Raw genomic sequence first — 24,939 nt, 5'->3', positions numbered from 1 at the left:
TTAGGGTTCTTTCACACATTCTCCTATGATCCAGATCCTGGAGCATTTAGTACCCTTATCTGTGCTATGAAGCATTAGTGAAACACAAACAAACCCTGGCTGAAAGGAATCCTGGATCTGCATGAGTAGTTACCGGTAGCTTTGCAACCGTAGTCAGCAACTGAGCTCCATGGTTACAGCACTAGACATGACAAAGCTAGAAACATCACCACACCTGATTGTAGCTGCTCTGTGTGGGAGATAGTGGTAGAGTAAACAAGGAAGAATTTCAAGTACAGGCACGCAAGGATGGAACTGAAGAGCAAATTGTAACGATTTGATGAAATGATAGTGATGCAGTCATGGAGCTGACCTTTATTATTTACATAATCAGAGGAATTACCATATCTTTATGTTGTGAAACATATGATAATTAGTTATCAGATTAATTATGAATTCAAACAGGATAAAGCCATCCACTGGTGATTTGCATATGAGCAGCTGAGAAGGAGTGGAAATGTGTGCGTGTGTGTGAGTGTATGTGTGCACACGTTTACTGGTAAGGGTCCTGACCTCTGGTCCTCTGACCCCAGCAGCAGGTTCATGGTAATAAGTGATATTAGCATAACCAACAGACTAGAGGACAACATATCACTACAGACACAGCCAGCTGAGCCTTACATCCCTCCAGACACAACTACCCCACTGGGCACAGACATCAGTTCAACATCTAGCTTTGATTTACATTTGAGTTTGATACTAACGTGAATTCAATGTGGAATCAACAAAAAATGTCACCATGTCATTGGATTTTAGTTCAAAGTTGGGTGAAAGAAAGACGAAATGCCCTTTGATTTTTTTTTTTGCAAATCCAATGGATTCTTTTTGATTGAAATGATGTGGAAACAATGTTGATTCGACCAGTTTTTGCCCCATGGTTAGTTTCATCCGAACCACCACCATAGCAGCAATAACAGATTGATTCCTAAGGTAACACTTCAGAAACAACATTATTGTAACGATCGTCTTCGGGAGATAGAGAGGTGGACCAAAGCGCAGCAAGTGTTCATAATTTTAATTAAAGAAAGCACTGAAAACTGAATCACTACAAAAATAACAAAATGAATGCCCGACCGAAACAGTCCTGTCTGGTGACATACACACGTAACACAAAGACAGAACGTCAACACCCACAAAACCGAGGTGGAAAAAGGCTACCTAAGTATAATTCTCAATCAGAGACAACTAACAACACCTGCCTCTGATTGAGAACCATACTAGGCCGAACACAAAAACCAACATAGAAAAACAAACATAGACTGCCCTCCCCAACTCACGCCCTGACCATACAAAAACAAAGACAAAACAAAGGAACTAAGGTCAGAACGTGACAATTATTCCTTTGACACTTCCCAAGCACAACTTTAGATTCTATGAAAAGCTTTACCCACATAGTTCAATCCAGATAAAACAACTTGACAAGAGGATGCAATGTTTACACTTTGTTGGGATGCTATAAATGCATATGGCGAGCAGAAGCAATGCCCAACTATGCAGTGGTGGAAAAAGTACCCAATTGTCATACTTGAGTAAAAGTAAAGATACCTTAAAAGTAAATGACTCCAGTAAAATAATACTTGAGTAAAAGTCTAAAAGAATTTAGTTTTAAATATACTTAAATATACAAAAGTAAATGTAATCGCTAAAATATACTTAAGTATCAAAAGTAAAAGTATAAATCATTTAAAATTCCTTAAATTAAGCAAACCAGACAGCACAATTAAAAAAATATAGGTTTTTACGATAACCATGGGCACAGACATAATTTACAAACAAAGCATTTGTGTTTAGTCAGTCCGCCAGATCAGAGACAGTAGGGATCACCAGGGATGTTCTCTTGATAAGTGTGAATTCGACAATTTTCCTGTCCTGCTAAGCATTCAAAATGTAACGAGCACATTTGGGTGTCTGGGAAAATGTAAGAAGTAAAAAGTACATTATTTTCTTTAGGAATGTAGTGGAGTAAAAGTAAAAGTTGTCAAAAAATATAAATAGTAAAGTACAGATACCCCCCAAAATTACTTAAGTAGTACATTAAAGTATTTTTACAAAAGTACTTTACACCACTGTAATCATGTGCAATGAGATAGCTGCAGTTTATGGGATTAAGATGATCAAGTAAAAAGGTGGCCATTCACTGACCATTTAATCATACCAATCGAATCACTTTGATTGACTGTCCCCTAAAAATAGAACCAAATAGAAACACAGACTTCCTGCAGACTAGTGGTAATGGAGGATTCCGATGGCTGTAGCCTGGGCAACAGGGCGGCCTAGAACAGAAGCCCAATCTGACCCCCCATCACATCCTCTTCCCTCAGCACCATCTGCTGCTGCTGCTGCTCCTGGGGCGTCGTCAGCTCATTGTGCAGAGGGAGGGGGGCATTAGTGTTGAAAAGACACTTGAGAAGAGCCATGTGGCTGGAACAGAGCCTTTATAAAACGGGTTGAGACGGGGGCAACCGGGGTTGTTTGAGGGGGTACAGATAATGAAATATTGTGACACAGGGCAATTAAAGCAGCCTCTGCTGCCCACCTTTGCACATTAGACACTGCACATATCAGAGCAGCTGTGAAGTGCAGAGATAGAGCGATCGAGAGAGCACCAGCCCTTTTGGGATGCACAGCTGCAGAGCACATGCTTTCATATCAGTGCATGAACCTCATGGGGGTATTACTACTAACATTGCATTAGGCTTCAATCTCTCTCTTCGTGCAGATAAGTGAATAAAGAGTCCTACTACTCCAATTACTGGGGGGGGGGGTCCTGGCTTGTGCCAGGCACAGTGCTCTCCTCTTTCTCCTCCTCCTCCTCTTCCTCCCTTCCTCCTCCTCTCCTCTGTCTCATTACGTGGGGCAGCAGGGGGAGTCAGTGTTTGTGGGCCAGTTGCCGGGTAGATTTAGGGGGGTTGGTTGTAGATTTTGGGGGGTTTGGTTGGGTCTGCAGGCGCTTGCTGTCTGACGGGGAACAATATCCCCGGCTGCACCCCGCCATACACGCTGCACTGGGCCACTAATTAAACAAACCATTCTTGGGGGCTGATTTTATGGAAGCGTTTGGCAGCTCAGTGCAGGGCCGCAGATCTGGAGGTCAGATAGGACTGCTACTGAGGGGGGAGGAGATGGAGAGGGGGTATTCAGAGATAGAGTGTCACGAGTTGGGGCATGAGGGCTGGGGCAGCTGTTGAATAGTACATACAGGCACAATGCTTAAGAATGACATGAAGCATACTGGCCCAGAATGACATTGGAGTTTGTTTCTAAAAGCACAAAAGCCCCGGAAAGTTCTGAATTGCCAATGAATGGCGGCTATTCACAAACTGTGTGTTCCAAGAGCAAAAGAGCACAGTGAAAAGCTGGATACATTTCTTCTTTGTTTTGTTCGGCTGTGACATGTGTATGGAATAAGATTGCTTGTTGTTATTCTCTGTCATCTTTAGGTGAAATAATTGCCACAAAATCAATGGTCCACATAATAACCAAAGGTAGTTCCTCTATCACACACCACCACTCTAGTAAAAAAGTAGAACGCTGGATCTGAGTAGATCTTAAACAGCCATAAGAGACATTAACAACACCACTATCCTCCATCCACTGCCTCTAAAGCTACCACATGCAATATGCACCCACAGGACTGATTAGAGGCAGTCCTCAGTGCACAACACCTATAAATACACGCCTTGAAAATAGAAGTTAGAATCAGGTGCAAACTCAAAGTAAACTCTCTCCTAATCCTGCTGCAACATGCAATTGGAAGTCGGTGTGCATGATGTGCACAATGGTCATAAACACTATAGGGGCATTTGATCAATGTGTATAGGTGTGCCTAATTACCATACAAGGGAGTAATTACGTCATTCAACCAAATCTCAACTCTTAAGTAACTGAGGGCATAAAGTGACAATTAATCATCAATGTATTATTGATCAATCAATCTGGTTACTTGCCATCTGATTAGTGACAGACAACAACTGTTCTCCTGTACTGCTGTGTGATAAGGCACCGGCTCATTCTCTGTATGTTGTGGGTATGTGTGGAAGAGAGGTCTGTTAGGGCTAGCAGATATGGGAGTCAATCCAGTTGAACCTTCATAATATCACTACAATCCGCTGTCTTGTAGTCGTAGTATATATATTTTTAATTGATGTCGTTCTGTTCTTGCCTATTACTGTTCTGTATTATGTCATGTTTCACGTTTTGTGTGTGACCCCAGGAAGAGTAGCTGCTGCTTTCGCAACAGCTAATGGGGATCCTAATAAAATAGCAATAAAAAAACAAATACCAAGATAGACCTCTCACAGGTAAATGCTTCCAGTGGTCAGAATAGATATGGACCTGCAAGGGCAGTAGTTTGTAAACAAAGACACTGCATAAACATGGATATAACAGGCCATGACGATAGGTCAATTAGGATAGAACACAGTACATCAGGCCTATGGGATGTACAAGTGTTGGGTAGTGGTAAGAGCACCAAACACTGTGCAAGTGCCACCGGTTATTTCAGAATTATTGTTGGGAGCTGAGTTGATTTAGTATGGAGAGAACATTCAAGATCCAAAATTAAATTTACGCTCAACATTTTATTGATCGTTTCATCATACATGTCATTTATAAAGTGAAACCTTTAGAAAATAACAAATATATTCTTTCATTTATCTTCTTTCTTAGTTTGACAATCAGGAATTCAACAGTAAAACATTTCATTGAACAATAAAAAAAAATTTTTTTATGCAATCAGGAGTTCAACATTGTAGCATTTTCGATAATAAATGCTCATATTGAATGTCTAAAGTAAAACCTTCAGAGCATTACAGTACATTTCTTGTTTCCTTTCTTTTTTGAGTTTTTGTCATATTCAAATCATCTAAAGTGAAACCTTCAGAGAATTAAGACAATTCTGGAAAGTTGGAAGTATATCGCTGAATGTAACGGTTGTTATTGCCGCTCAGCAAGAAGACATTTTAAAAAGTCAGTTTTTAAGAATGCTTCTTCTTGGCACCGCTTCTTCTCCTACTGCGCGTGCTTCAACGTGCGACGTTCACTCTGTGGAACACAGGATGCAGAACTCGCTCCTCCTTTCTCTCCAAACCTCATCCACACAAAGAATGAGGGCCGTTTTGTCGCTCTTGTGGCATACCTGACCTCATTCACATAAAGAATGGAAGTCATCTTGGCATGGACGGGACAAGAGACGACGAAATCACGGGGGCCCATTCGGGCCGGCCACGCGGTGCCTGGATCAGAATCCTCCTCAGGAGTATCCAGGGATGAGAAACAGTGTCATCCTGTAAAAGGATGAGTATTTCCTTATAGGTTGAAGGTTTACAGCATCTCAAGAGAGAAGAGTAAAGTCCCAAATCAGCGTTTAGGGAGGGTGATCTCTGGAACCCAGTCGTTCAGACCGCGGCTCTCCTCACAGAACAGGTGCAGCTTCTCCAAAGCAGGGTCCTCCCAAGAACCATCAGCTGAGTTCTGTTGACAAACAAGAGGGGAAAGAAACATTAGTCACATGGACACAATTAATGGTTTATTAAAGAGTTCAATAAAGTAGGTTTGAATTGAATTAGTACATACCGTGATGAGACAGCAGTGGGCATCTTCAAGCTGGCCAGCCTTGTCACCAACAATCTCGGCCAGGCGCTGCATGTCATTCACTCTGACAATGCTGATGTCGTTGTCAAAACAGTAAGACTGGATGAGGGTGAAGTGGATCTGGAGAGCAATATTACACTCCCACTCCTCATCGGTTGCCAGGACACAGAAAGACACACTGTCTGGGTCACTGTTGAGATAAAAAATATATTAAAAAAATTCATTAGTCAATATTATCATACAATAACACAGTGACTTCAGTAATGAGTAAATCTACATATTTAAAAAAATCTAAATAAAGTTCAAATTCAGTACATAAAATACTTACTCATTCATTATTTTGGCACTTTCATAGACACCAACAGTGAGGCGATCCTCACACTGGGCAGACTTGAGAGCTTCCTTCAGAGATTTGCCAATCGTTTCCATTGTAGAGCCTAGTTCTAGGAAATGCTGACAAGGTTTCAACAGAAGTGTGTTTGTGCTAGTTGTAAGAAACAGCTAGTATTTATAGGGAGGACGTGGCACACGCGCGTTTTGTGATTGGCTGCTGGGAGACAATGCACATGCGACCCCTAGCAGGCTCGTGCCTATAGACACAATTTCAGAAGAAAGGACAGGGCAGTTTCCGTTCGATTGAATGGGTGCAAATGCAGAACTCCCTGACGTTTATGAATGAATTCATTCAGATTTGTGCAGGGTCGGTTTGAATGATAAGATTATTAGCCTACTATAATATCCATAATTACCAACCATATCCAAGTGGCACATTTAAGGCTTCCAAACTACATAAAGATATCGCTATACTATCGAAATCTGGTCAACTTTTCTGGTGCACACTTCATGATTTAAATAGAGTAAATGCATGATATATCAAGTAGATTTAGCATACATTTAGCATACACCTTTATGTATTAAGAAATATTTCTGGAAAAACTCAATATTATTGTGTTACTTCAATATCTAGATAACTCACAACTTGTAGGCCTATACAATTTTGCTGATTAGGCAAGTATTGGAGAACAGAATTGGCGCAAAGTTCCTATTTGCAAACGATAATGGCACGCGCCGCTGTTTTGCATTTGTAAAACCATGGCTGACTTCAGGCGCGTGGCATCTGGAGATGCCTGTATCTCTCTCCATAGCAACAAGATCCCATCTGTCCGTGGGGGTGGGGGAAGGTGAAGGGGTCAACAAAGAAAACTTCTGCTGCACGATACAAGCAGAGATAAGTCGGCACATGCAGTGCATAATGGCCAATGACTGCCACAGATATTGCGCATAGCCAACATAAAACGTGTGTCTGTAAATAAGACATTGTAATAGAGTGCATTAGTAGCCTTGACTGGTAAAACGAACAGAGGCAAGCGCAATAGTTTGGACATTACAATATTGTAGAAGTCTCGCAGCTTTTCCTATGTTATTTGATTGCATAATATACCCAAAGTATCCTACACTGTGACCGCACTGTTTCAACTTGCAAGTTGCAAACCCAACTTCATCGTGAATGACCCATTTTATTATTAGGCTCTGAACCAACATGATTGCTACTACTAAATGAATAGAACGTTGCTAACGGAAAGTAGTCTAGTTGAAGTTATCTGGTTGTTTGGCTAATTTGCATCTGCACAAAGAACTTTTGAGCCATGGGTCAATGTGCAGTAGGCTGTCATTCGCCAGAGCGAGCTATGGCTTGAGCCAGAAACACCTGTCATGCGCTGCTGGGGTGGGGGCCCCGTCTGGCAGATGTGCTTCTTCATGAACAATGCGTCCTATATCGACTTGCACGCGCCTGCCCTGTTGCCAAGCTAGGTTAGGTTGAGCCTTCCAAAAATAGCACAGTCTTTGAGCTGCTATCGGATGAATCAATCCAAGGAACCCTATCTGTTAACTTTGTAAACTGTTGTGCATTAGGCTAACTTACTGTATAAAAAACGATGGGTTGTTGTTGCCTGCAACATGGGCCATTTAAACCTCTCAACTAATGATTGCCCAATAATAAACCAATGATAATGAACTATTCTAATTGCTCTAATCATTTCGTTTGTTATGTTGTGTAGAAAAATAACATGATTTAATCAAAACAGCATATTTATTTATTGGGTGTGTATATGAATGATTCATTCTTGGGCTGCAACTCATGCGCGTGGCCTATGTTAAAGATAAGACTACGCCTATCAAAGATTCATAGTCGTGAGTTTGGACCATACGCTCGCTTTATTTACATTTAAATTGGATAAAATCTCAGACAACAGACTTTTTCTTCCAGCGAATGTAAAGACTCGCGGACAATAGGAGCGGCGCGCCACCGGGTGGGAGAGGGGGGGGGGGGGGGGGCTCTGCCGGGATGAGGGGGTGTCCTCATAGCAATAGTCCACCATCTGCCGCGCTGCTATCCACCAAACAATGGAGCTGAATCAATCACCGCGAACCTGTTATCTCGACCCTCTAATTACGCATGCAGCAGTCCTATTCTAGATTATTTTATGCACCTTAAATGCCACCTAAGTGGATACAATTTGGCCAAACTGCGTAATATTCGAATTTGTGCGTAGGCTATTAGGCTTTACCCTGCAAATATAACTTGGTCTTAATGGTTAACCGTGCCAGCTGCTCAACTTTATAATTAATTGTATGGTAAAGCATGGCTATATTCTTCATTGGTCCATGTGGCAAAAGTAAATAAATAAAAGTTCGGACAGCTGATAGCGATCACGTGGTCAGTATATTGTGCGGCAAGCACGGTCTCCTGGCACGCGCTGTTAATTTACATTTGTATTGAGAGGGTGATAATAGGAGTTTCTGCGAGCACAATAGGGGCCGTTTTTGGTCAGGCTCTACAGATGGCCATCCTCCACCTGCCCTCTAATAACGGGGAGATGGTTGCCCTTCTGCGCACTTTACTTTCACTATATTATTGTTTGTGTTTGGACATACTTTCACCTAAAACTGAAACATACAGCATCTTAATCAGAGACCATTTGGGCACTTTTAAGCACTTTACAAAGTTTTATTATCTTTCGATTTTTTGTTTCAGTAGGTTTATAGACTGATTTAATAAATTATCAAATGCATCTCCGAAAGCATATTTTGAGGCTATTGGCATTAATTAGCGTGTCATGTGAAACAATCAAAACTCAAGCAAAATATGACAGAATCTCAATTTATTGAGTTCAAACTTGGAGAGAACATTATCTAAATCCATCTGAAATAAATATAAACATTTCTGTTTTCGGTCGGAGCATGCCCGGCACAGAAAAAGACGTGCCATTATGCCTCCTATCAATCTGCCACGAGCAGTGAGACAATACAATTAGCATACTATTGCGCCATTCAGGTCAACCAATCAGGGCGCTGCGTATTCACAGGCGCCACTAGCCCAAAGGTATAAAAGCGCAGCGCATTCTTTTCAGAAACACTAATCTTTTCGGATTTACTCTCCGGCTACACTAACTCCCACTCAGGAAGTTTTGGAATATTCTGCATCATCATGACTCTTGAGGAAGTTCTGATCCAGAAGCCCGTTGAACGTGCCCAGTGCACCGGCAAAGCACTGGAGGAAGTTCTCCTCTCCGCTAAAGACAACAACTGCCTGACTGTCGGTGTCTATGAGTCTGCTAAAGTTATGAATGTGTAAGTATGAGTTTCTTGAAATGCATATGTAAACTTAACTTCTATCTATGTTTGCTTATTTTGAAGTCATTTTGCATGTACTTATGGTTCTTTCTATGTTTTCTTTGCAGTGACCCAGACAATGTGTGTTTCTGTGTCCTGGCAACCGATGAGGAGTGGGAGTGTGACATTGCTCTCCAGATCCACTTCACCCTCATCCAGTCTTACTGTTTTGACAACGACATCAGCATCGTCAGGGTGAACAACATGCAGCAACTGGCCGAAATTGTTGGTGACAAGACTGGCCAGCTTGAAGACGCCCACTGCTGTCTCATCACGGTATGTACTAATTCAACCCAAGCTGACTTTATTAAAACATGCAATAATATATCATGGTTTTAACTGTTCATTGTGTCCATGTGACTAATGTTTCTTTCCCCTCTTGTTTGTCAACAGAACTCAGCTGATGGTTCTTGGGAGGACCCTGCTTTGGAGAAGCTGCACCTGTTCTGTGAGGAGAGCCGCGGTCTGAACGACTGGGTTCCAGAGATCACCCTCCCTAAACGCTGATTTGGGACTTTACTCTTCTCTCTTGAGATGCTGTAAACCTTCAACCTATAAGGAAATACTCATCCTTTTACAGGATGACACTGTTTCTCATCCCTGGATACTCCTGAGGAGGATTCTGATCCAGGCATCGCGTGGCCGGCCCGAATGGGGCCCCCGTGATTTCGTCGTCTCTTGTCCCGTCCATGCCAAGATGACATCCATTCTTTATGTGAATGAGGTCAGGCATGCCACAAGAGCGACAAAACGGCCCTCATTCTTTGTGTGGATGAGGTTTGGAGAGAAAGGAGGAGCGAGTTCTGCATCCTGTGTTCCACAGAGCGAACGTCGCACGTTGAAGCACGCGCAGTAGGAGAAGAAGCGGTGCCAAGAAGAAGCATTCTTAAAAACTGACTTTTTAAAATGTCTTCTTGCTGAGCGGCAATAACAACCGTTACATTCAGCGAAATGTTTCCCACTTTCCAGAATTGTCTTAATTCTCTAAAGGTTTAACTTTAGAAATGTAATAATGACAAAAAATGAACATAAAAAAAGATAATAAATATTACACTTATAATGCTCTAAAGGTTTCACTTTAGAATGTTTTGCTTAACTTTTCAAAAATATATATTTTTTTACTTATGTTATCTGTTTTTATACATGTTTATGCTTGATAACATTTCATTGTTAAACATTAAAAGGGGAAAAATGAATAATTATTTAAATGTTTATAAACGAATACCCTAATAAATTGAATGAATATCGTATTTGTCGTCATGTGTTTTCACTCTCCTTATTAAGTTTGGAGAGTAGCCTATGCCTACTAAAATGGGGAGGTTATTGGGTTGACAAAAAAAATGTGCTCAGCAGGCGCTTAAGGGTGTCAACTGCTCGCTGTTGTCCCACCAGTAAAAGTCTGTTCTGTCCCTTCCTCCCTTCTTGGCTGATCTGCATGTGTATGGGAGCGCACAATAGCAGAATGCACTCTGTTGTCACATCCAGCAGTCCACACAGAGGGATTATTGTCTGACCGGCAGATGTCTGTGTAGCCACGCTGTGCCATCTGCCGCTTTCTGCAGGTGAGGCCAGACAGGGGAGGAGTTGAGGGTGTTTTGGGTGCCTAAGGGTCCGAAGTAGACTGGTTTGGGGAGAAGGGTGCAACTGCAGCCCACAATTCGGGGCATTCCTACATGTGGGCATTCCTGCCTCTACAGCAACCCCTCTTTATACTTATATTAGGCGGGGGGGGCGACACCATGTGTTCGCTAGCTAGCAAGCTAGCACATAGTGTCACTAACTAGCAAGCTGGTTAGCACCCAGTGTGGCTCCATCCTCCCACCTGCTGTATTAGCATTTACATTTACATTTATGTCATTTAGCAGACGCTCTTATCCAGAGCGACTTACAAATTGGTGCGTTCACCTTAAGACATCCAGTGGAACAGCCACTTTACAATAGTGCATCTAAATATTTTAAGGGGGGGGTGAGAAGGATTACTTTATCCTATCCTAGGTATTCCTGAAAGAGGTGGGGTTTCAGGTGTCTCCGGAAGGTGGTGATTGACTCCGCTGTCCTGGCGTCGTGAGGGAGTTTGTTCCACCATTGGGGGCCAGAGCAGCGAACAGTTTTGACTGGGCTGCGCGGGAACTGTACTTCCTCAGTGGTAGGGAGGCGAGCAGGCCAGAGGTGGATGAACGCAGAGCCCTTGTTTGGGTGTAGGGCCTGATCAGAGCCTGGAGGTACTGAGGTGCCGTTCCCCTCACAGCTCCGTAGGCAAGCACCATGGTCTTGTAGCGGATGCGAGCTTCAACTGGAAGCCAGTGGAGAGAGCGGAGGAGCGGGGTGACGTGAGAGAACTTGGGAAGGTTGAACACCAGACGGGCTGCGGCGTTCTGGATGAGTTGTAGGGGTTTAATGGCACAGGCAGGGAGCCCAGCCAACAGCGAGTTGCAGTAATCCAGACGGGAGATGACAAGTGCCTGGATTAGGACCTGCGCCGCTTCCTGTGTGAGGCAGGGTCGTACTCTGCGGATGTTGTAGAGCATGAACCTACAAGAACGGGCCACCGCCTTGATGTTAGTTGAGAACGACAGGGTGTTGTCCAGGATCACGCCAAGGTTCTTAGCGCTCTGGGAGGAGGACACAATGGAGTTGTCAACCGTGATGGCGAGATCATGGAACGGGCAGTCCTTCCCCGGGAGGAAGAGCAGCTCCGTCTTGCCGAGGTTCAGCTTGAGGTGGTGATCCGTCATCCACACTGATATGTCTGCCAGACATGCAGAGATGCGATTCGCCACCTGGTCATCAGAAGGGGGAAAGGAGAAGATTAATTGTGTATCGTCTGCATAGCAATGATAGGAGAGACCATGTGAGGTTATGACAGAGCCAAGTGACTTGGTGTATAGCGAGAATAGGAGAGGGCCTAGAACAGAGCCCTGGGGGACGCCAGTGGTGAGAGCGCGTGGTGAGGAGACAGATTCTCGCCACGCCACCTGGTAGGAGCGACCTGTCAGGTAGGACGCAATCCAAGCGTGGGCCGCGCCGGAGATGCCCAACTCGGAGAGGGTGGAGAGGAGGATCTGATGGTTCACAGTATCGAAGGCAGCCGATAGGTCTAGAAGGATGAGAGCAGCAGAGGAGAGAGAGTTAGCTTTAGCAGTGCGGAGGGCCTCCGTGATACAGAGAAGAGCAGTCTCAGTTGAATGACTAGTCTTGAAACCTGACTGATTTGGATCAAGAAGGTCATTCTGAGAGAGATAGCGGGAGAGCTGGCCAAGGACGGCACGTTCAAGAGTTTTGGAGAGAAAAGAAAGAAGGGATACTGGTCTGTAGTTGTTGACATCGGAGGGATCGAGTGTAGGTTTTTTCAGAAGGGTGCAACTCTCGCTCTCTTGAAGACAGAAGGGACGTAGCCAGCGGTCAGGGATGAGTTGATGAGCGAGGTGAGGTAAGGGAGAAGGTCTCCGGAAATGGTCTGGAGAAGAGAGGAGGGAATAGGGTCAAGCGGGCAGGTTGTTGGGCGGCCGGCCGTCACAAGACGCGAGATTTCATCTGGAGAGAGAGGGGAGAAAGAGGTCAGAGCACAGGGTAGGGCAGTGTGAGCAGAACCAGCGGTGTCGTTTGACTTAGCAAACGAGGATCGGATGTCGTCGACCTTCTTTTCAAAATGGTTGACGAAGTCATCTGCAGAGAGGGAGGAGGGGGAGGGGGAGGAGGATTCAGGAGGGAGGAGAAGGTGGCAAAGAGCTTCCTAGGGTTAGAGGCAGATGCTTGGACTTTAGAGTGGTAGAAAGTGGCTTTAGCAGCAGAGACAGAAGAGGAAAATGTAGAGAGGAGGGAGTGAAAGGATGCCAGGTCCGCAGGGAGGCGAGTTTTCCTCCATTTCCGCTCGGCTGCCCGGAGCCCTGTTCTGTGAGCTCGCAATGAGTCGTCGAGCCACGGAGCAGGAGGGGAGGACCGAGCCGGCCTGGAGGATAGGGGACATAGAGAATCAAGGGATGCAGAAAGGGAGGAGAGGAGGGTTGAGGAGGCAGAATCAGGAGATAGGTTGGAGAAGGTTTGAGCAGAGGGAAGAGATGATAGGATGGAAGAGGAGAGAGTAGCGGGGGAGAGAGAGCGAAGATTGGGACGGCGCGATACCATCCGAGTAGGGGCAGTGTGGGAAGTGTTGGATGAGAGCAAGAGGGAAAAGGATACAAGGTAGTGGTCGGAGACTTGGAGGGGAGTTGCAGTGAGGTTAGTGGAAGAACAGCATCTAGTAAAGATGAGGTCGAGCGTATTGCCTGCCTTGTGAGTAGAGGGGGAAGGTGAGAGGGTGAGGTCAAAAGAGGAGAGGAGTGGAAAGAAGGAGGCAGAGAGGAATGAGTCAAAGGTAGACGTGGGGAGGTTAAAGTCGCCCAGAACTGTGAGAGGTGAGCCGTCCTCAGGAAAGGAGCTTATCAAGGCATCAAGCTCATTGATGAACTCTCCGAGGGAACCTGGAGGGCGATAAATGATAAGGATGTTAAGCTTGAAAGGGCTGGTAACTGTGACAGCATGGAATTCAAAGGAGGCGATAGACAGATGGGTAAGGGGAGAAAGAGAGAATGACCACTTGGGAGAGATGAGGATCCCGGTGCCACCACCCCGCTGACCAGAAGCTCTCGGGGTGTGCGAGAACACGTGGGCGGACGAAGAGAGAGCAGTAGGAGTAGCAGTGTTATCTGTGGTGATCCATGTTTCCGTCAGTGCCAAGAAGTCGAGGGACTGGAGGGAGGCATAGGCTGAGATGAACTCTGCCTTGTTGGCCGCAGATCGGCAGTTCCAGAGGCTACCGGAGACCTGGAACTCCACGTGGGTCGTGCGCGCTGGGACCACCAGATTAGAGTGGCCGCGGCCACGCGGTGTGGAGCGTTTGTATGGTCTGTGCAGAGAGGAGAGAACAGGGATAGACAGACACATAGTTGACAGGCTACAGAAGAGGCTACGCTAATGCAAAGGAGATTGGAATGACAAATGGACTACACGTCTCGAATGTTCAGAAAGTTAAGCTTACGTAGCAGGAATCTTATTGACTAAAATAATTCAAATGATACAGTACTGCTGAAGTAGGCTAGCTGGCAGTGGCTGCGTTGTTGTTGTTCTATCTCTCTATAGTGCTGTTTCTTGTATTATGGTCTCTTGTTTCTTTAGAGGTTTCACTTTGTTGTCCTTTTTCTTTTCCTTTTTCTTCTGTCTTCCTTTCTTCTGTTAACTAGATATTTTTTTAGCGAGAGGTGGGGCCACCGGTCAACAGTGTACTTTGCCCCGCCTTTCAGGCACCGCTTTCCTGCAGTTCTGTTAACAATGGGGAGGGCAGGTGTTCGGCAGGTGGGAGCGAAGGACATTGTCTAAAGGCAAAAAAACTCATATACTTAGATTTTCCTTTTGACCCACATTCAAAAGTGTGTGTCTGTGTGGGGGGCTGCAGTTGCACACTATTGGGTTTGGGGGTTTAAATAGGGGGCTGACTATCATCTGGTGCTCTGCCAGCTGCTGTGGGCTATTGTTTACATGGTGTCTAGCAGGACACTGGTGAAACTTTTGTAAACACTTAATACAAAGAATAGCAGCCCTAAATTTGCTTATTATATTTGACCTCCACCTGCTTAAAAAAAAACTGCATGAATGTCAATTAAGTCTTTATTGCGCTTTATTTAGAGCATCAATAAGTCACAATGGTAAAAGTTCCATTTGGTGGTCGAATATAATACAGAGACAATCACCTGCACAAAATCAGTCTTCTCTAAGGGCAAGAAAAATCACGAAGACAAACAAGTATACTGATTTCAGAGACTATCAATGTTTCATCAAGCAACCAAGGAGTTGTCTAAAAGCAATGCTCTTTCAGCACATTCTTCATATTTCATGCGCTCTATTGTGCTATGAATAACAGTATATAAGTATCACTTTTTTTTTGTGTGTGGAATTTTGACCCCTTTTTCCCCCCAATTTCGTGGTATCCAATTGTTTAGTAGGTACTAGGTACTCTTGTCCCATCGCTACAACTCCCGTACGGGTTCGGGAGAGATGAAGGTTGAAAGTCATGCGTCCTCCGATACACAACCCAACCAAGCCGCACTGCTTCTTAACACAGCGCCATCCAACCCGGAAGCCAGCCGCACCAATGTGTCGGAGGAAACACCGTGCACCTGGCAACCTTGGTTAGCGCGCACTGCACCCGGCCCGCCACATGAGTCGCTGGTGCGCGATGAGACAAGGATTTCCCTACCGGCCAAAACCTCCCTAACCCGGACGACGCTAGGCCAATTGTGCGTTGCCCCAGGGACCTCCCGGTCACAGCCGGTTATGACAGAGCCTGGGCGCGAACCCAGGGTCTCTGGTGGCACAGCTGGCGCTGCAGTACAGTGCCCTTAACCACTGCATCACCCGGGAGGCCCCCATAAGTATCACTTCTATACTAAAAAGGGTGCTTCTTAAATTCATTTTGATGGGACTCATTATTTCATCAGGCACTTTTACATCTCTATTTCAGCTTCACAAAAGATTACCAATAACAATCTTACTTTGTTAGAGACATCATGACCAGCAGTCCAATGTTTCAGTATCTGTGTGTTACCACAACTGTTCATCTACAGAGGTTCCTGTGTTACATTCACACAAAACACATTTTCACTTTCATCCCAAAGTGCAATAAAACATTTGTAGCTGTATGACCCTGAGTGAATTTTCAATGGATTAAAGCAGGGTTACAAGGACCCACGTCCAGGCTGGTCACTTACTGAAGGACACATAACCTGGAGGAGTGCATCAGACTTCTGTAAGCTCGGAGGCCCTCTCTTTTAGGGTCCCGGACCAATCCTCCGACCACAGGCACAGTCTCAGCGCCACGCCTTTTCTGGGCACGGTGTAAGAGGATGCGGTAAAGTCCGGTGATGGGGCTGCGGCTGTCCTTGCCCTCATTGTTGCGTATGTGTTCCATGTTGACACCCAGCTCCTCCAGGGAGGCCCTGATCTCCTCCTCCTCCTCATCCAGCTCCCCAGGCTCTGCATCCGCCAGGCGCAGAGGGTTGAGGGGGACCGGTGGCACCACAGTCCACGGGTATTCCACAGGAAGCAGCCAGTCACAGCCCAGCATCTGGTCCACCGCATAGCGTTCCACTGGCACAGGCTTCAGGATGCCCCGAATCAGCCGCTGGCATGGGCCTGGCACCCAGGGTGGGAGGGTGTAGACTCCCTCTATAACAGCGAGCCTCAGCTTGCCCATGGTTTCGGCTCGGAAGGGCATGGTGCCAGTCACCATGAAGAAGAGCAGGACGCCCATGGCCCATACGTCCACTGGCGGCCCCACATAGCACTCGTCCCTGAAGAGTTCAGGCGCGGCATAGGGGGGAGAGCCACAAAAGGTGTCCAGGGTGTCACTGCAGTTGGTGACCCTGGTGCTGAAGCCAAAGTCAGCCACCTTCACACAGCCATTACAGGTGTACAGTACATTCTCAGCCTTCAGGTCCCGGTGGATTATGTTTTTGTCGTGCTGCAAATAAAAACAATAAACATACTGTATGAAATAATTTGATGATTGAAATTGACAAAAATAATATCTTTATATCAAGAATCTCTGTATTGGACTGTAATAAGACCTGGGATCACATGGCTGATTCTACAGTAGATGTGTATTCAATTGAATGTTACGGACCATGTGTTTGATGGCGGATAGGATTTGTGCGAAGGTGATCTTGGCCTCGGCTTCTGACAGCTTGCCATCGGAGCAGATGTGTGTGTGGAGGTCCCCTCCCCCGGCATACTCCAGCACCAGGTAGAGTCGGCTGTGTGACTCCACCACCTCGTACAGACGCACCACATTGGCATGCTGCAGGGCCTCCATGCTGGAGATCTCCCTGGAGAGCAGCCTCTGGGCCTGAACATCCAGCCGCATCTTATCCAGCACCTTGATGGCCACCTTGTCTGGGGGAGAGAAGGTGAGAGGTGTTGGATCACTTGAGACAGGTGTTTTTCTCAGTTCATTTTCAACATGCTTTACTGTGGTGGTTTCACAGTCACACTAACGAATTGCTATGCTGTTAGCATCATTGCATGGATGATGATACCAGCTGCACTGATTAATTATTGATTACATTTTGCACGGTCAGCAATGTGGCCCTTGCCTTTGGTGAGGGAGTGGAAGGCCATTTTGACGTGGGAGAAGGTTCCAGAGCCGATCTCACCTCGGACCTTGTAGAAGCCAATCCTACGGCCCACAATCAGCTCCTTGATGGTCTGCTCATCCTGACACATTTTGGTGGTGAGCTTCTCCAGAGGGCTGAGGCATGGTGGCGGGGTATCCTCCTCCTCATCCTGCCGACCTAATGAGCTGACTGACAGGCTATAGCGGCTGTGGAGAGTCTTCCTCCTGGTGGACACCTGGTACTGCCCCCCTGGCATCTTTACTACTGCTCAGGTCATGGCAGGTTATGGACTGTGGACAGGAAATAAATTATATACAGTCATCTTGAGAACCCAATAGTCAATAGTATGATGGATTTCCTAGACAGTTACTATGAATTGAATTATATATAGGAGAGTGGGGTGAGTTGAGAATTTTTTCCAACATTCAGCATCATTCAGCCATGGGAAATATAGTATTCTTTCTAACAAAGGTACAGTATCTACATATATTTCAGGATGTTGTGTATTCTTGGATATAATCAGAATTCATGTAAACATCACAGTTTTGGAAGCATAGTTTTACAAAAAAAGTGGTCGCTTGGCGCAAATTACCCTGGGTTAAACCACCTATAAATTTCTGTATTGAATTAAATCTTACTACCTTTTTAAAAACATGTCTATCTTAATTTCCCAAACACAATTTAACACAATCTTTTTTTGTATTTGAATAATTGTAAGCATCTTTTAACACAGGCTTAATACCTAACAAACACTTTTAACATACAGTACGTCAGGCCTACAGTTGCAAAGGGAGGGTATTTTACTGAAACTTTCCAAAGTTTAGCAGTAAAATACCAGAATATTGGTATCATTCAAGGATTTTATATAATCTATCAAAGACTTCTAGTGGCCCTTTTGGGTACTTCAGATTATCGCGGATGTCCGTAATTATCTCTGGCCCTCTTTCTGGGATTATGACATGTAAAATACACTGAACAAAAATATAAATGCAACCATTTCAAAGTTTTTACTGAGATACAGTTCATATAAGGAAGACAGTCAATTGAAATGGATAAATGAGGCTCTAATCTATGGATTTCACGACTGGGAATACACATATGCATCTGTTGGTCACAGATACCTTAAAAAAAGGTAGTGGCTTGGATCTGAAAACCAGTCAGTATCTGGAGTGATCACCATTTGCCTCATGCAGCATGACACATCTCCTTCGCATATAATTGATCAGGCTGTTGATTGTGGCCTGTGGAATGTTGTCCTTCTCTTCAATGCCTGTGCAAAGTTGCTGGATATTGGCGGGAACTGGAACACGCTGTCGTACACGTCGATCCAGAGCATCCTAAACATGCTCAATGGGTGACGTCTGGTGAGTATGCAGGCCATGGAAGAACTGAGACATTTTCAGCCTTCAGGAATTGTGTACAGATCCTTACGACATGGGGCCGTGTATTATCATGCTGAAACATGAGTAGATTGCAGCTGATGAATGGCACGACAATGGGCCTCAGGATCTCATCACAATATCTCTGTGCATGGAAATTGCCATTGATAAAATGCAATTGTGTTCGTTGTCCGTAACTTATGACTGCCCATACCATAACCCCACCACCACCATGAACACTCTGTTCACAACATTGACATCAGAAAAGTGCTTGCCCACACAACGCCATACATGCTATCTGCCATCTGCCCAGTACAGTTGAAACCGATATTCGTCTGTGAAGAGCACACTTCTCCAGTGTGCCAGTGGCCATCGAAAGTGAGCATTTGCTCAATGAAGTCGGTTACGACGTCGCACTGCAGTCGGTCAAGACCCTGAGGACGACGAGCTTCCCTGAGATGGTTTCTGACAGTTTGTGCAGAAATTCTTCGGATGTTCAGCTGTCCGGGTGGCTGGTCTCAGATGATCCTGCAGATGAAGAAGCTGGATGTGGAGGCCCTGGGCTGGCGTGGTTACATGTGGTCTGCGTTTGTGAGGCCGGTTGGACTTACTGCCAAATTCTCTAAAACAACATGGGAAATGAACATTCGATTCTCTTGCAACAGCTCTGGTAGACATTCCTGCAGACAGCATGACAATTGCACCCTCCCTCAAAACTTGAGACATCTTTGACATTGTGGTGTGTGACAAAACTGCACATTCTATTGTCCCCAGCACAAGTTGCACCTGTGTAATCAGCTTCTTGATATGCCACACCTGTCAGGTGGATGGATTATCTTGGCAAAGGATAAATGCTCACTAACAGGGATGTAAACAAATTTGTGCACCACATATGAGAGAAATCAGATTTTTGTGCATATGCTTTTTTCATTAAGTCGGCTATTTGCTCTTGAACCATATGGTCTATCTACTAAAAACTTAAGGACACAGATATAACAATTTTCTAATATATGTATATATGAATACTTTAAAAAAAGTACACTACCGGTCAAAAGTTTTAGAACACCCACTCAATCAAGGGTTTTTTATTTATTTTTTACTATTTTCAACATTATAGAATAATAGTGAAGACATCAGAACTATGAAATAACACATATGGGATCACGTAGTAACCAAATAAGTGTTATACAAATGAAAATATATTTTACATTTGAGATTCTTCAAATAGCCACCCTTTGCCTTGATGACGGCTTTGCACACTCTTGGCATTCTCTTAACCAGATTAATGAGGTAGTCACCTGGAATGCATTTCAATTAACAGCTTCTTAAAAGTTAATTTGTTGAATTTCTTTCATTCTTAATGCCTTTTAGGCAGTCAGTTGTGTCGTGACAAGGTAGGGGGGTATACAGAAAATAGCCCTATTTGGTAAAAGACCAAGTCCATATTATGGCAAGAACAGTTCAAATAAGCAAAGAGAAATAACAGTCCATCATTACATTAAAACACGAAGGTCAGTCACTCTGGAAAATTTCAAGAACTTTGAAAGTTTCTTCAACTGCAGTCGCAAAAAACATCAAGCGCTGTGATGAAACTGGCTCTCATGAGGACCACCACAGGAAAGGAAGACCCAGAGTTACCTCTGCTGCAGAGGATAAGTTCATTTGAGTTACCAGCCTCAGAAATTGCAGCCCAAATAAATGCTTTGCCGAGTTCAAGTAACAGACCCATCTCAACATCAACTGTTCAGAGGAGACTGCGTGAATCAGGCATTAATGGTAGAATTGCTGCAAAGAAAACCACCACTAAAGGACACCAATAATAAGAAGAGACTTGCTTGGGCCAAGAAACATGACCAATGGGCATTAGACCGGCGGAAATCTGTCCTTTGGTGTGGAGTCCAAATTGGAGATTTTTGGTTCCAACCGCCGTGCCTTTGTGAGATGCAGAGTAGGTGAACGGATGATCTCCGCATGTGTGGTTCCCACTGTAAAGCATGGAGGAGGACGTGTTATGGTGTGAGGGTGCTTTGCTGGTGACACTGTCAGTGATTTATTTAGAATTCAAGGCACACTTAACCAGCAAGGCTATCACAGCATTCTGCAGCGATACACCATCCCATCTGATTTGGGCTTAGTGGGGCTATTATTTTCAACAGGACAATGACCCAACACACCTCCAGGCTGTGAAATGGCTATTTTACCAAGAAGGAGAGTGATGGAGTGCTGCATCAGATGACCTGGCCTCCACAATTCGACCTCGACCAAATTGAGATGGTTTGGGATGAGTCGGACCGCAGAGTGAAGGAAAAGCAGCCAACAAGTGCTCAAGACTGTTGGAATAGCATTCCAGGTGAAGCTGGCTGAGAGAATGCCAAGAGTGTGCAAAACTGTCATCAAGGCAAAGGGTGGCTATTTGAAGAATCTCAAATATATTTTGATTTGTTTAACACTTTTCTGGTTTCTACATGATTCCATATTTGTTTTTCCATAGTTTTGATGTCTTCACTATTTTTCTACAATGTAGAAAATAGTAAAAATAAAGAAAAACCCTTGAATGAGTGGGGGTTCTAAAACTTTTGACCGGTAGTGTATAAATGATCAAAGTTTACGATAGATTGCCGTAGATTTTCTGTTAACTACCAAGATTCCGGTAACATTGGTGAATTACTGGTAACTTTGCCACCCTAGCCAGGCCCTGTTGTTACATCATGTCCCAGTGATTATGCCTTGCATTTCGCCTGGGAAGAAAACTCTTCAATTTGCTCAACTTGCCATTGGCTCAACCATGGCTCCTAAATATTTGGTCAAATTATACATTTTGTGTATGGTTTCTAAAAACAACGGTGGCTAAACTTAATCCTTTGGCTCAACTTAACCCACTCTCCCCTACTATTATATAATATTATAGTAGTTTTACAGGGCATCAAAATTAGATTTTTTTTAAAAGAAAGTTATTGTCAGTGTTTTGCAATGATTTATACAATAATACCAGCTTCAGAAGAGAGAAAATCTTTTTGCATATCTCACCTTCAAGTTTGAAAGCTGTCGCTCTGCTTTTATCCCATGTCAGACATTTTCATGACTCTCAGCACCTTTGGATACCCAAACAGCAGCTTCAGAAGTCATGGTAAAATCCATCAAATCCTTTCTATGGAGCAAGCGGTAGATCTCCAATCCTCCTCAATGTCTTTTAAACTCTGAAATACAAATATCCAACTCCATTTAGCTTTTAGGTTCTGACTTCCACTGACGGTCTCAGAATATGTCTCTAGCTGTTCTCCCAGGTTTCCCCAGCTCTGATCTGTACGCCTGGTAATGGTCCTGGAGAGCATCAGCCTATTCAAGCTGCAGAGTCAACGTAAAATTAACTCTCCTCACCTCTGAGGCTGTCTCCTTCTATCCCCTCCCCTCGCAAATAAGGGATCAAGTTGGTGTCATGCACTCTAATCCCCAAGCTCTATTTAGATGTATCCCAATCTCCTCAAGTTGCTAATGTGAAAGGCTACAGAGCATGCAGAATAAGGGTAGATGGGATCATAACATGTACAGTATTCCCGGCCAACTCAGCTGTTTTGGGGCGGCAGGTACCCTAGTGTTTAGAGCATTGGGCCAGTAACCGAATGGTTGATAGATCAAATCCCTGAACTGACAATGTAAAAATCTGGCATTCTGCCCCTGAACAAGGCAGTTAACCCACTGTTCCCCGGTAGGTTGTCATTGCAAATAAGAATTTGTTCTTAAAACTGACTTGCCTAGTTAAATAAAGGTTACATAAAAAAATATATATATACAGCGCCGTGAAAAAGTATTTGCCCACTTTCTGATTTTCTCTATTTTTGATACTGAATGTTAGCAGATCTTCAACCAAACCCTAATATTAGATAAAGGGAACATGAGTTTACAAATAACAAAAAACAATTGGATGCTTATTTTATTTATTTAATGAACAAAGTTATGCAACACCCAATTCACCGGTGTGAAAAAATATTGCCCCCATACACTCAATAACTGGTTTGGCACCTTTAGCAGCAATGAATGCAACCAAATGCTTCATGTAGTTGTTGACCAGTCTCTCAGCCAGGACCGCTTTAACTCAGCGACATTTGTGGGTTTTCCAGCATGAACTGTTCGTTTAAAGTCCTGCCACCAAATCTGAATTTGGACTAGGTCTGGACTTTGACGAGGCCATTCCAAAACCTCAGATTTGTTGCTCTTTAACCAGACATAATTGTCACTTCCTGATCTGGTTCACCAGTTCTTGTGATTGTCTCCACACCCTCCAAGTGTCGCTTATTATCCCCAGTGTATATATCCCTGTGTTTCCTGTCTCTCTGTGCCAGTTCGTGCCAGTTCTCTGTACCTGCCTTTGCCTACTCCCTTTGTTATAATAAATATCGTAGCTCTACCATCTGCCTCCTGTGTCTGCATTTGGGTCTCGCCTTGTGTCCTTATAATAATGGGATCCACCTCGTCCAAAAAGTTGACTCATGTTTGCCAAAAAGTACCTTGATGATCATCAAGAGTCTTGGAATAATTTACTATGGACAGATGAGTCAAAAGTATAGACTGGAATATGTTCCGGGATTGTTCCCCATGGCATTGAGGAGTACATCACGTCAGTCATTGGCTTCATCAATAAGTACATCGATGACATTGTCCCCACAGTGACCGTACGTACATACCCCAACCAGAAGCCATGGATTGCAGGCAACATTCGCAATGAGTTAAAGGCTAGAGCTGCTGCTTTCAAGGAGCGGGACTCTAACCCGGAAGCTTATAAGAAATCCTGCTATGCCCTTCAATGAACCATCAAACAGGCAAAGCGTCAATGCAGGACTAAGATCGAATTGTACTATACTCGGATGTGGCAGTGCTTGCAACCCATTATAGACTACAAAGGAAAGCACAGCCGAGAGCTGCCCAGTGACACGAGCCTACCAGACGAGCTAAACTACTTCTATGCTCGCTTCGAGGCATATAACACTCAAACATGCATGAGAGCACCAGCTGTTCCGGATGACTGTATGATCACGCTCTCCGCAGCCGATGTGAGTAAGACCTTTAAACAGTTCAACATTCACAAGGTTGCAGGGCCAGATGGATTACCAGGACGTGTACTGCAAGCATACGCTGACCAACTGGCAAATGTCTTCATTGACATTTTCCACCTCTCCCTGACCGAGTCTGTAATACCAACATGTTTTAAGCAGACCACCATAGTCCCTGTGCCCAAGAACACTAAGGTAACCTGCCTAAATGACTAACAACCCGTAGCACTCACGTCTGTAGCCATGAAGTGCTTTGAAAGGCTGGTCATGACCCACATCAACATCATTATCCCAGAAACCCTAGACCCACTCCAATTTGCATACCACCCTAACAGATCCACAGATGATGCAATCTCTATTGCACTCCACATTGCCCTTTTCCACCTGGAGAAAAGGAACACCTATGTGAGAATGCTATTCACTGACTAAAGCTCAGCGTTCAACACCATAGTGCCCTCAAAGCTCATCAATAAGCTGAGGACCCTGGGGCTAAACACCTCGCTCTGCAACTGGATCCTGGACTTCCTGAAGGGCCGCCCCCGGGTGGTAAGGGTAGGTAACAACACATCCGCCTCGATGATTCGTAACACAGGGGCCCCTCAGGGGTGCATGCTCAGTCCCCTCCTCAAACTTTCTGCCATCCAGGACCAGAGGAAGGCCCTTAAAATTGTAAAAGACTCCAGCCACCCTAGTCATAGACTGTTCTCTCTGCTACCACACGACAAGCGGTCCTGGATCGGCAAGTCTAGGTCAAAGAGGCTTCTAAACAGCTTCTACCCCCAAGCCATAAAACTCCTCAACAGCTAATCAAATGGCTACACAGACTATTTGTATTGCCCCCTCCTTCTACACTGCTACTCTCTGTTATTATCTATGCATAGTCACTTTAATAACTCTAACTCTACCTATATGTACATATTACCTCAATTACCTTGACTAATCGTTGCATCCGCACATTGACTCTATACTGTACCCGCTGTATATAGTCTTGCTATTGTTATTTTACTGCAGCTGTTTAATTACTTGTTCCTTCTATTTATTATTCATATTTTTTAAACT

At 44.4% G+C, this 24,939-nt stretch overlaps 3 protein-coding genes across 4 annotated transcripts; 1 reads left to right on the top strand and 2 right to left on the bottom strand.

The window, feature by feature from the left end:
• Positions 1–4,877: 4,877 nt before the first annotated feature.
• Positions 4,878–6,094, bottom strand: LOC115147015 (growth arrest and DNA damage-inducible protein GADD45 gamma-like). Its single transcript, XM_029689006.2, has 3 exons — positions 5,960–6,094; positions 5,614–5,821; positions 4,878–5,511 (listed from the first exon to the last, which is right to left on the bottom strand). The coding sequence occupies exons 1-3, from the start codon at positions 6,058–6,060 to the stop codon at positions 5,398–5,400; spliced, it is 423 nt and encodes a 140-aa protein (XP_029544866.1). The 5' UTR covers positions 6,061–6,094; the 3' UTR covers positions 4,878–5,397.
• Positions 6,095–9,068: 2,974 nt separating this feature from the next.
• Positions 9,069–10,505, top strand: LOC115147014 (growth arrest and DNA damage-inducible protein GADD45 gamma-like). The gene is made up of 3 exons (XM_029689005.2): positions 9,069–9,264; positions 9,375–9,582; positions 9,700–10,505. Exons 1-3 carry the CDS (start codon positions 9,122–9,124, stop codon positions 9,811–9,813), a joined length of 465 nt encoding a protein of 154 aa, XP_029544865.1. The 5' UTR covers positions 9,069–9,121; the 3' UTR covers positions 9,814–10,505.
• Positions 10,506–14,941: 4,436 nt separating this feature from the next.
• LOC115147013 (serine/threonine-protein kinase NIM1-like) lies at positions 14,942–22,189 on the bottom strand. Of its 2 annotated transcripts, none has more exons than XM_065004570.1 (4): positions 21,860–22,189; positions 17,433–17,743; positions 16,964–17,232; positions 14,942–16,801 (listed from the first exon to the last, which is right to left on the bottom strand). In XM_065004570.1, the coding sequence occupies exons 2-4, from the start codon at positions 17,707–17,709 to the stop codon at positions 16,046–16,048; spliced, it is 1,302 nt and encodes a 433-aa protein (XP_064860642.1). In that variant the 5' UTR covers positions 17,710–17,743; positions 21,860–22,189; the 3' UTR covers positions 14,942–16,045. The 2 variants fall into 2 exon arrangements, with proteins under 2 accessions (XP_064860642.1, XP_029544864.1); XM_029689004.2 differs by having other exon boundaries at positions 17,493–17,743.
• Positions 22,190–24,939: the final 2,750 nt, after the last annotated feature.

Source organism: Oncorhynchus nerka, linkage group LG19 (genome assembly GCF_034236695.1).
Source record: "Oncorhynchus nerka isolate Pitt River linkage group LG19, Oner_Uvic_2.0, whole genome shotgun sequence".
Classification (NCBI taxonomy): Eukaryota; Metazoa; Chordata; class Actinopteri; order Salmoniformes; family Salmonidae; genus Oncorhynchus; species Oncorhynchus nerka.
This window is presented reverse-complemented; position numbering and strand designations above follow the sequence as displayed.

Coding starts and splice junctions, on each gene's coding strand:
- LOC115147013 (XM_065004570.1), bottom strand. CDS start 17,709: ATGCCAGGGGGGCAGTACCAGGTGTCCACCAGGAGGAAGACTCTCCAC. Junction 17,233..17,432: donor CTTCCACTCCCTCACCAAAG/GCAAGGGCCACA, acceptor TCTCTCCCCCAG/ACAAGGTGGCCATCAAGGTG. Junction 16,802..16,963: donor TATCCGCCATCAAACACATG/GTCCGTAACATT, acceptor TTTTATTTGCAG/CACGACAAAAACATAATCCA.
- LOC115147015 (XM_029689006.2), bottom strand. CDS start 6,060: ATGGAAACGATTGGCAAATCTCTGAAGGAAGCTCTCAAGTCTGCCCAG. Junction 5,822..5,959: donor AGTGCCAAAATAATGAATGA/GTAAGTATTTTA, acceptor TTATCTCAACAG/TGACCCAGACAGTGTGTCTT. Junction 5,512..5,613: donor CCCACTGCTGTCTCATCACG/GTATGTACTAAT, acceptor GTTTGTCAACAG/AACTCAGCTGATGGTTCTTG.
- LOC115147014 (XM_029689005.2), top strand. CDS start 9,122: ATGACTCTTGAGGAAGTTCTGATCCAGAAGCCCGTTGAACGTGCCCAG. Junction 9,265..9,374: donor TCTGCTAAAGTTATGAATGT/GTAAGTATGAGT, acceptor TTTTCTTTGCAG/TGACCCAGACAATGTGTGTT. Junction 9,583..9,699: donor CCCACTGCTGTCTCATCACG/GTATGTACTAAT, acceptor GTTTGTCAACAG/AACTCAGCTGATGGTTCTTG.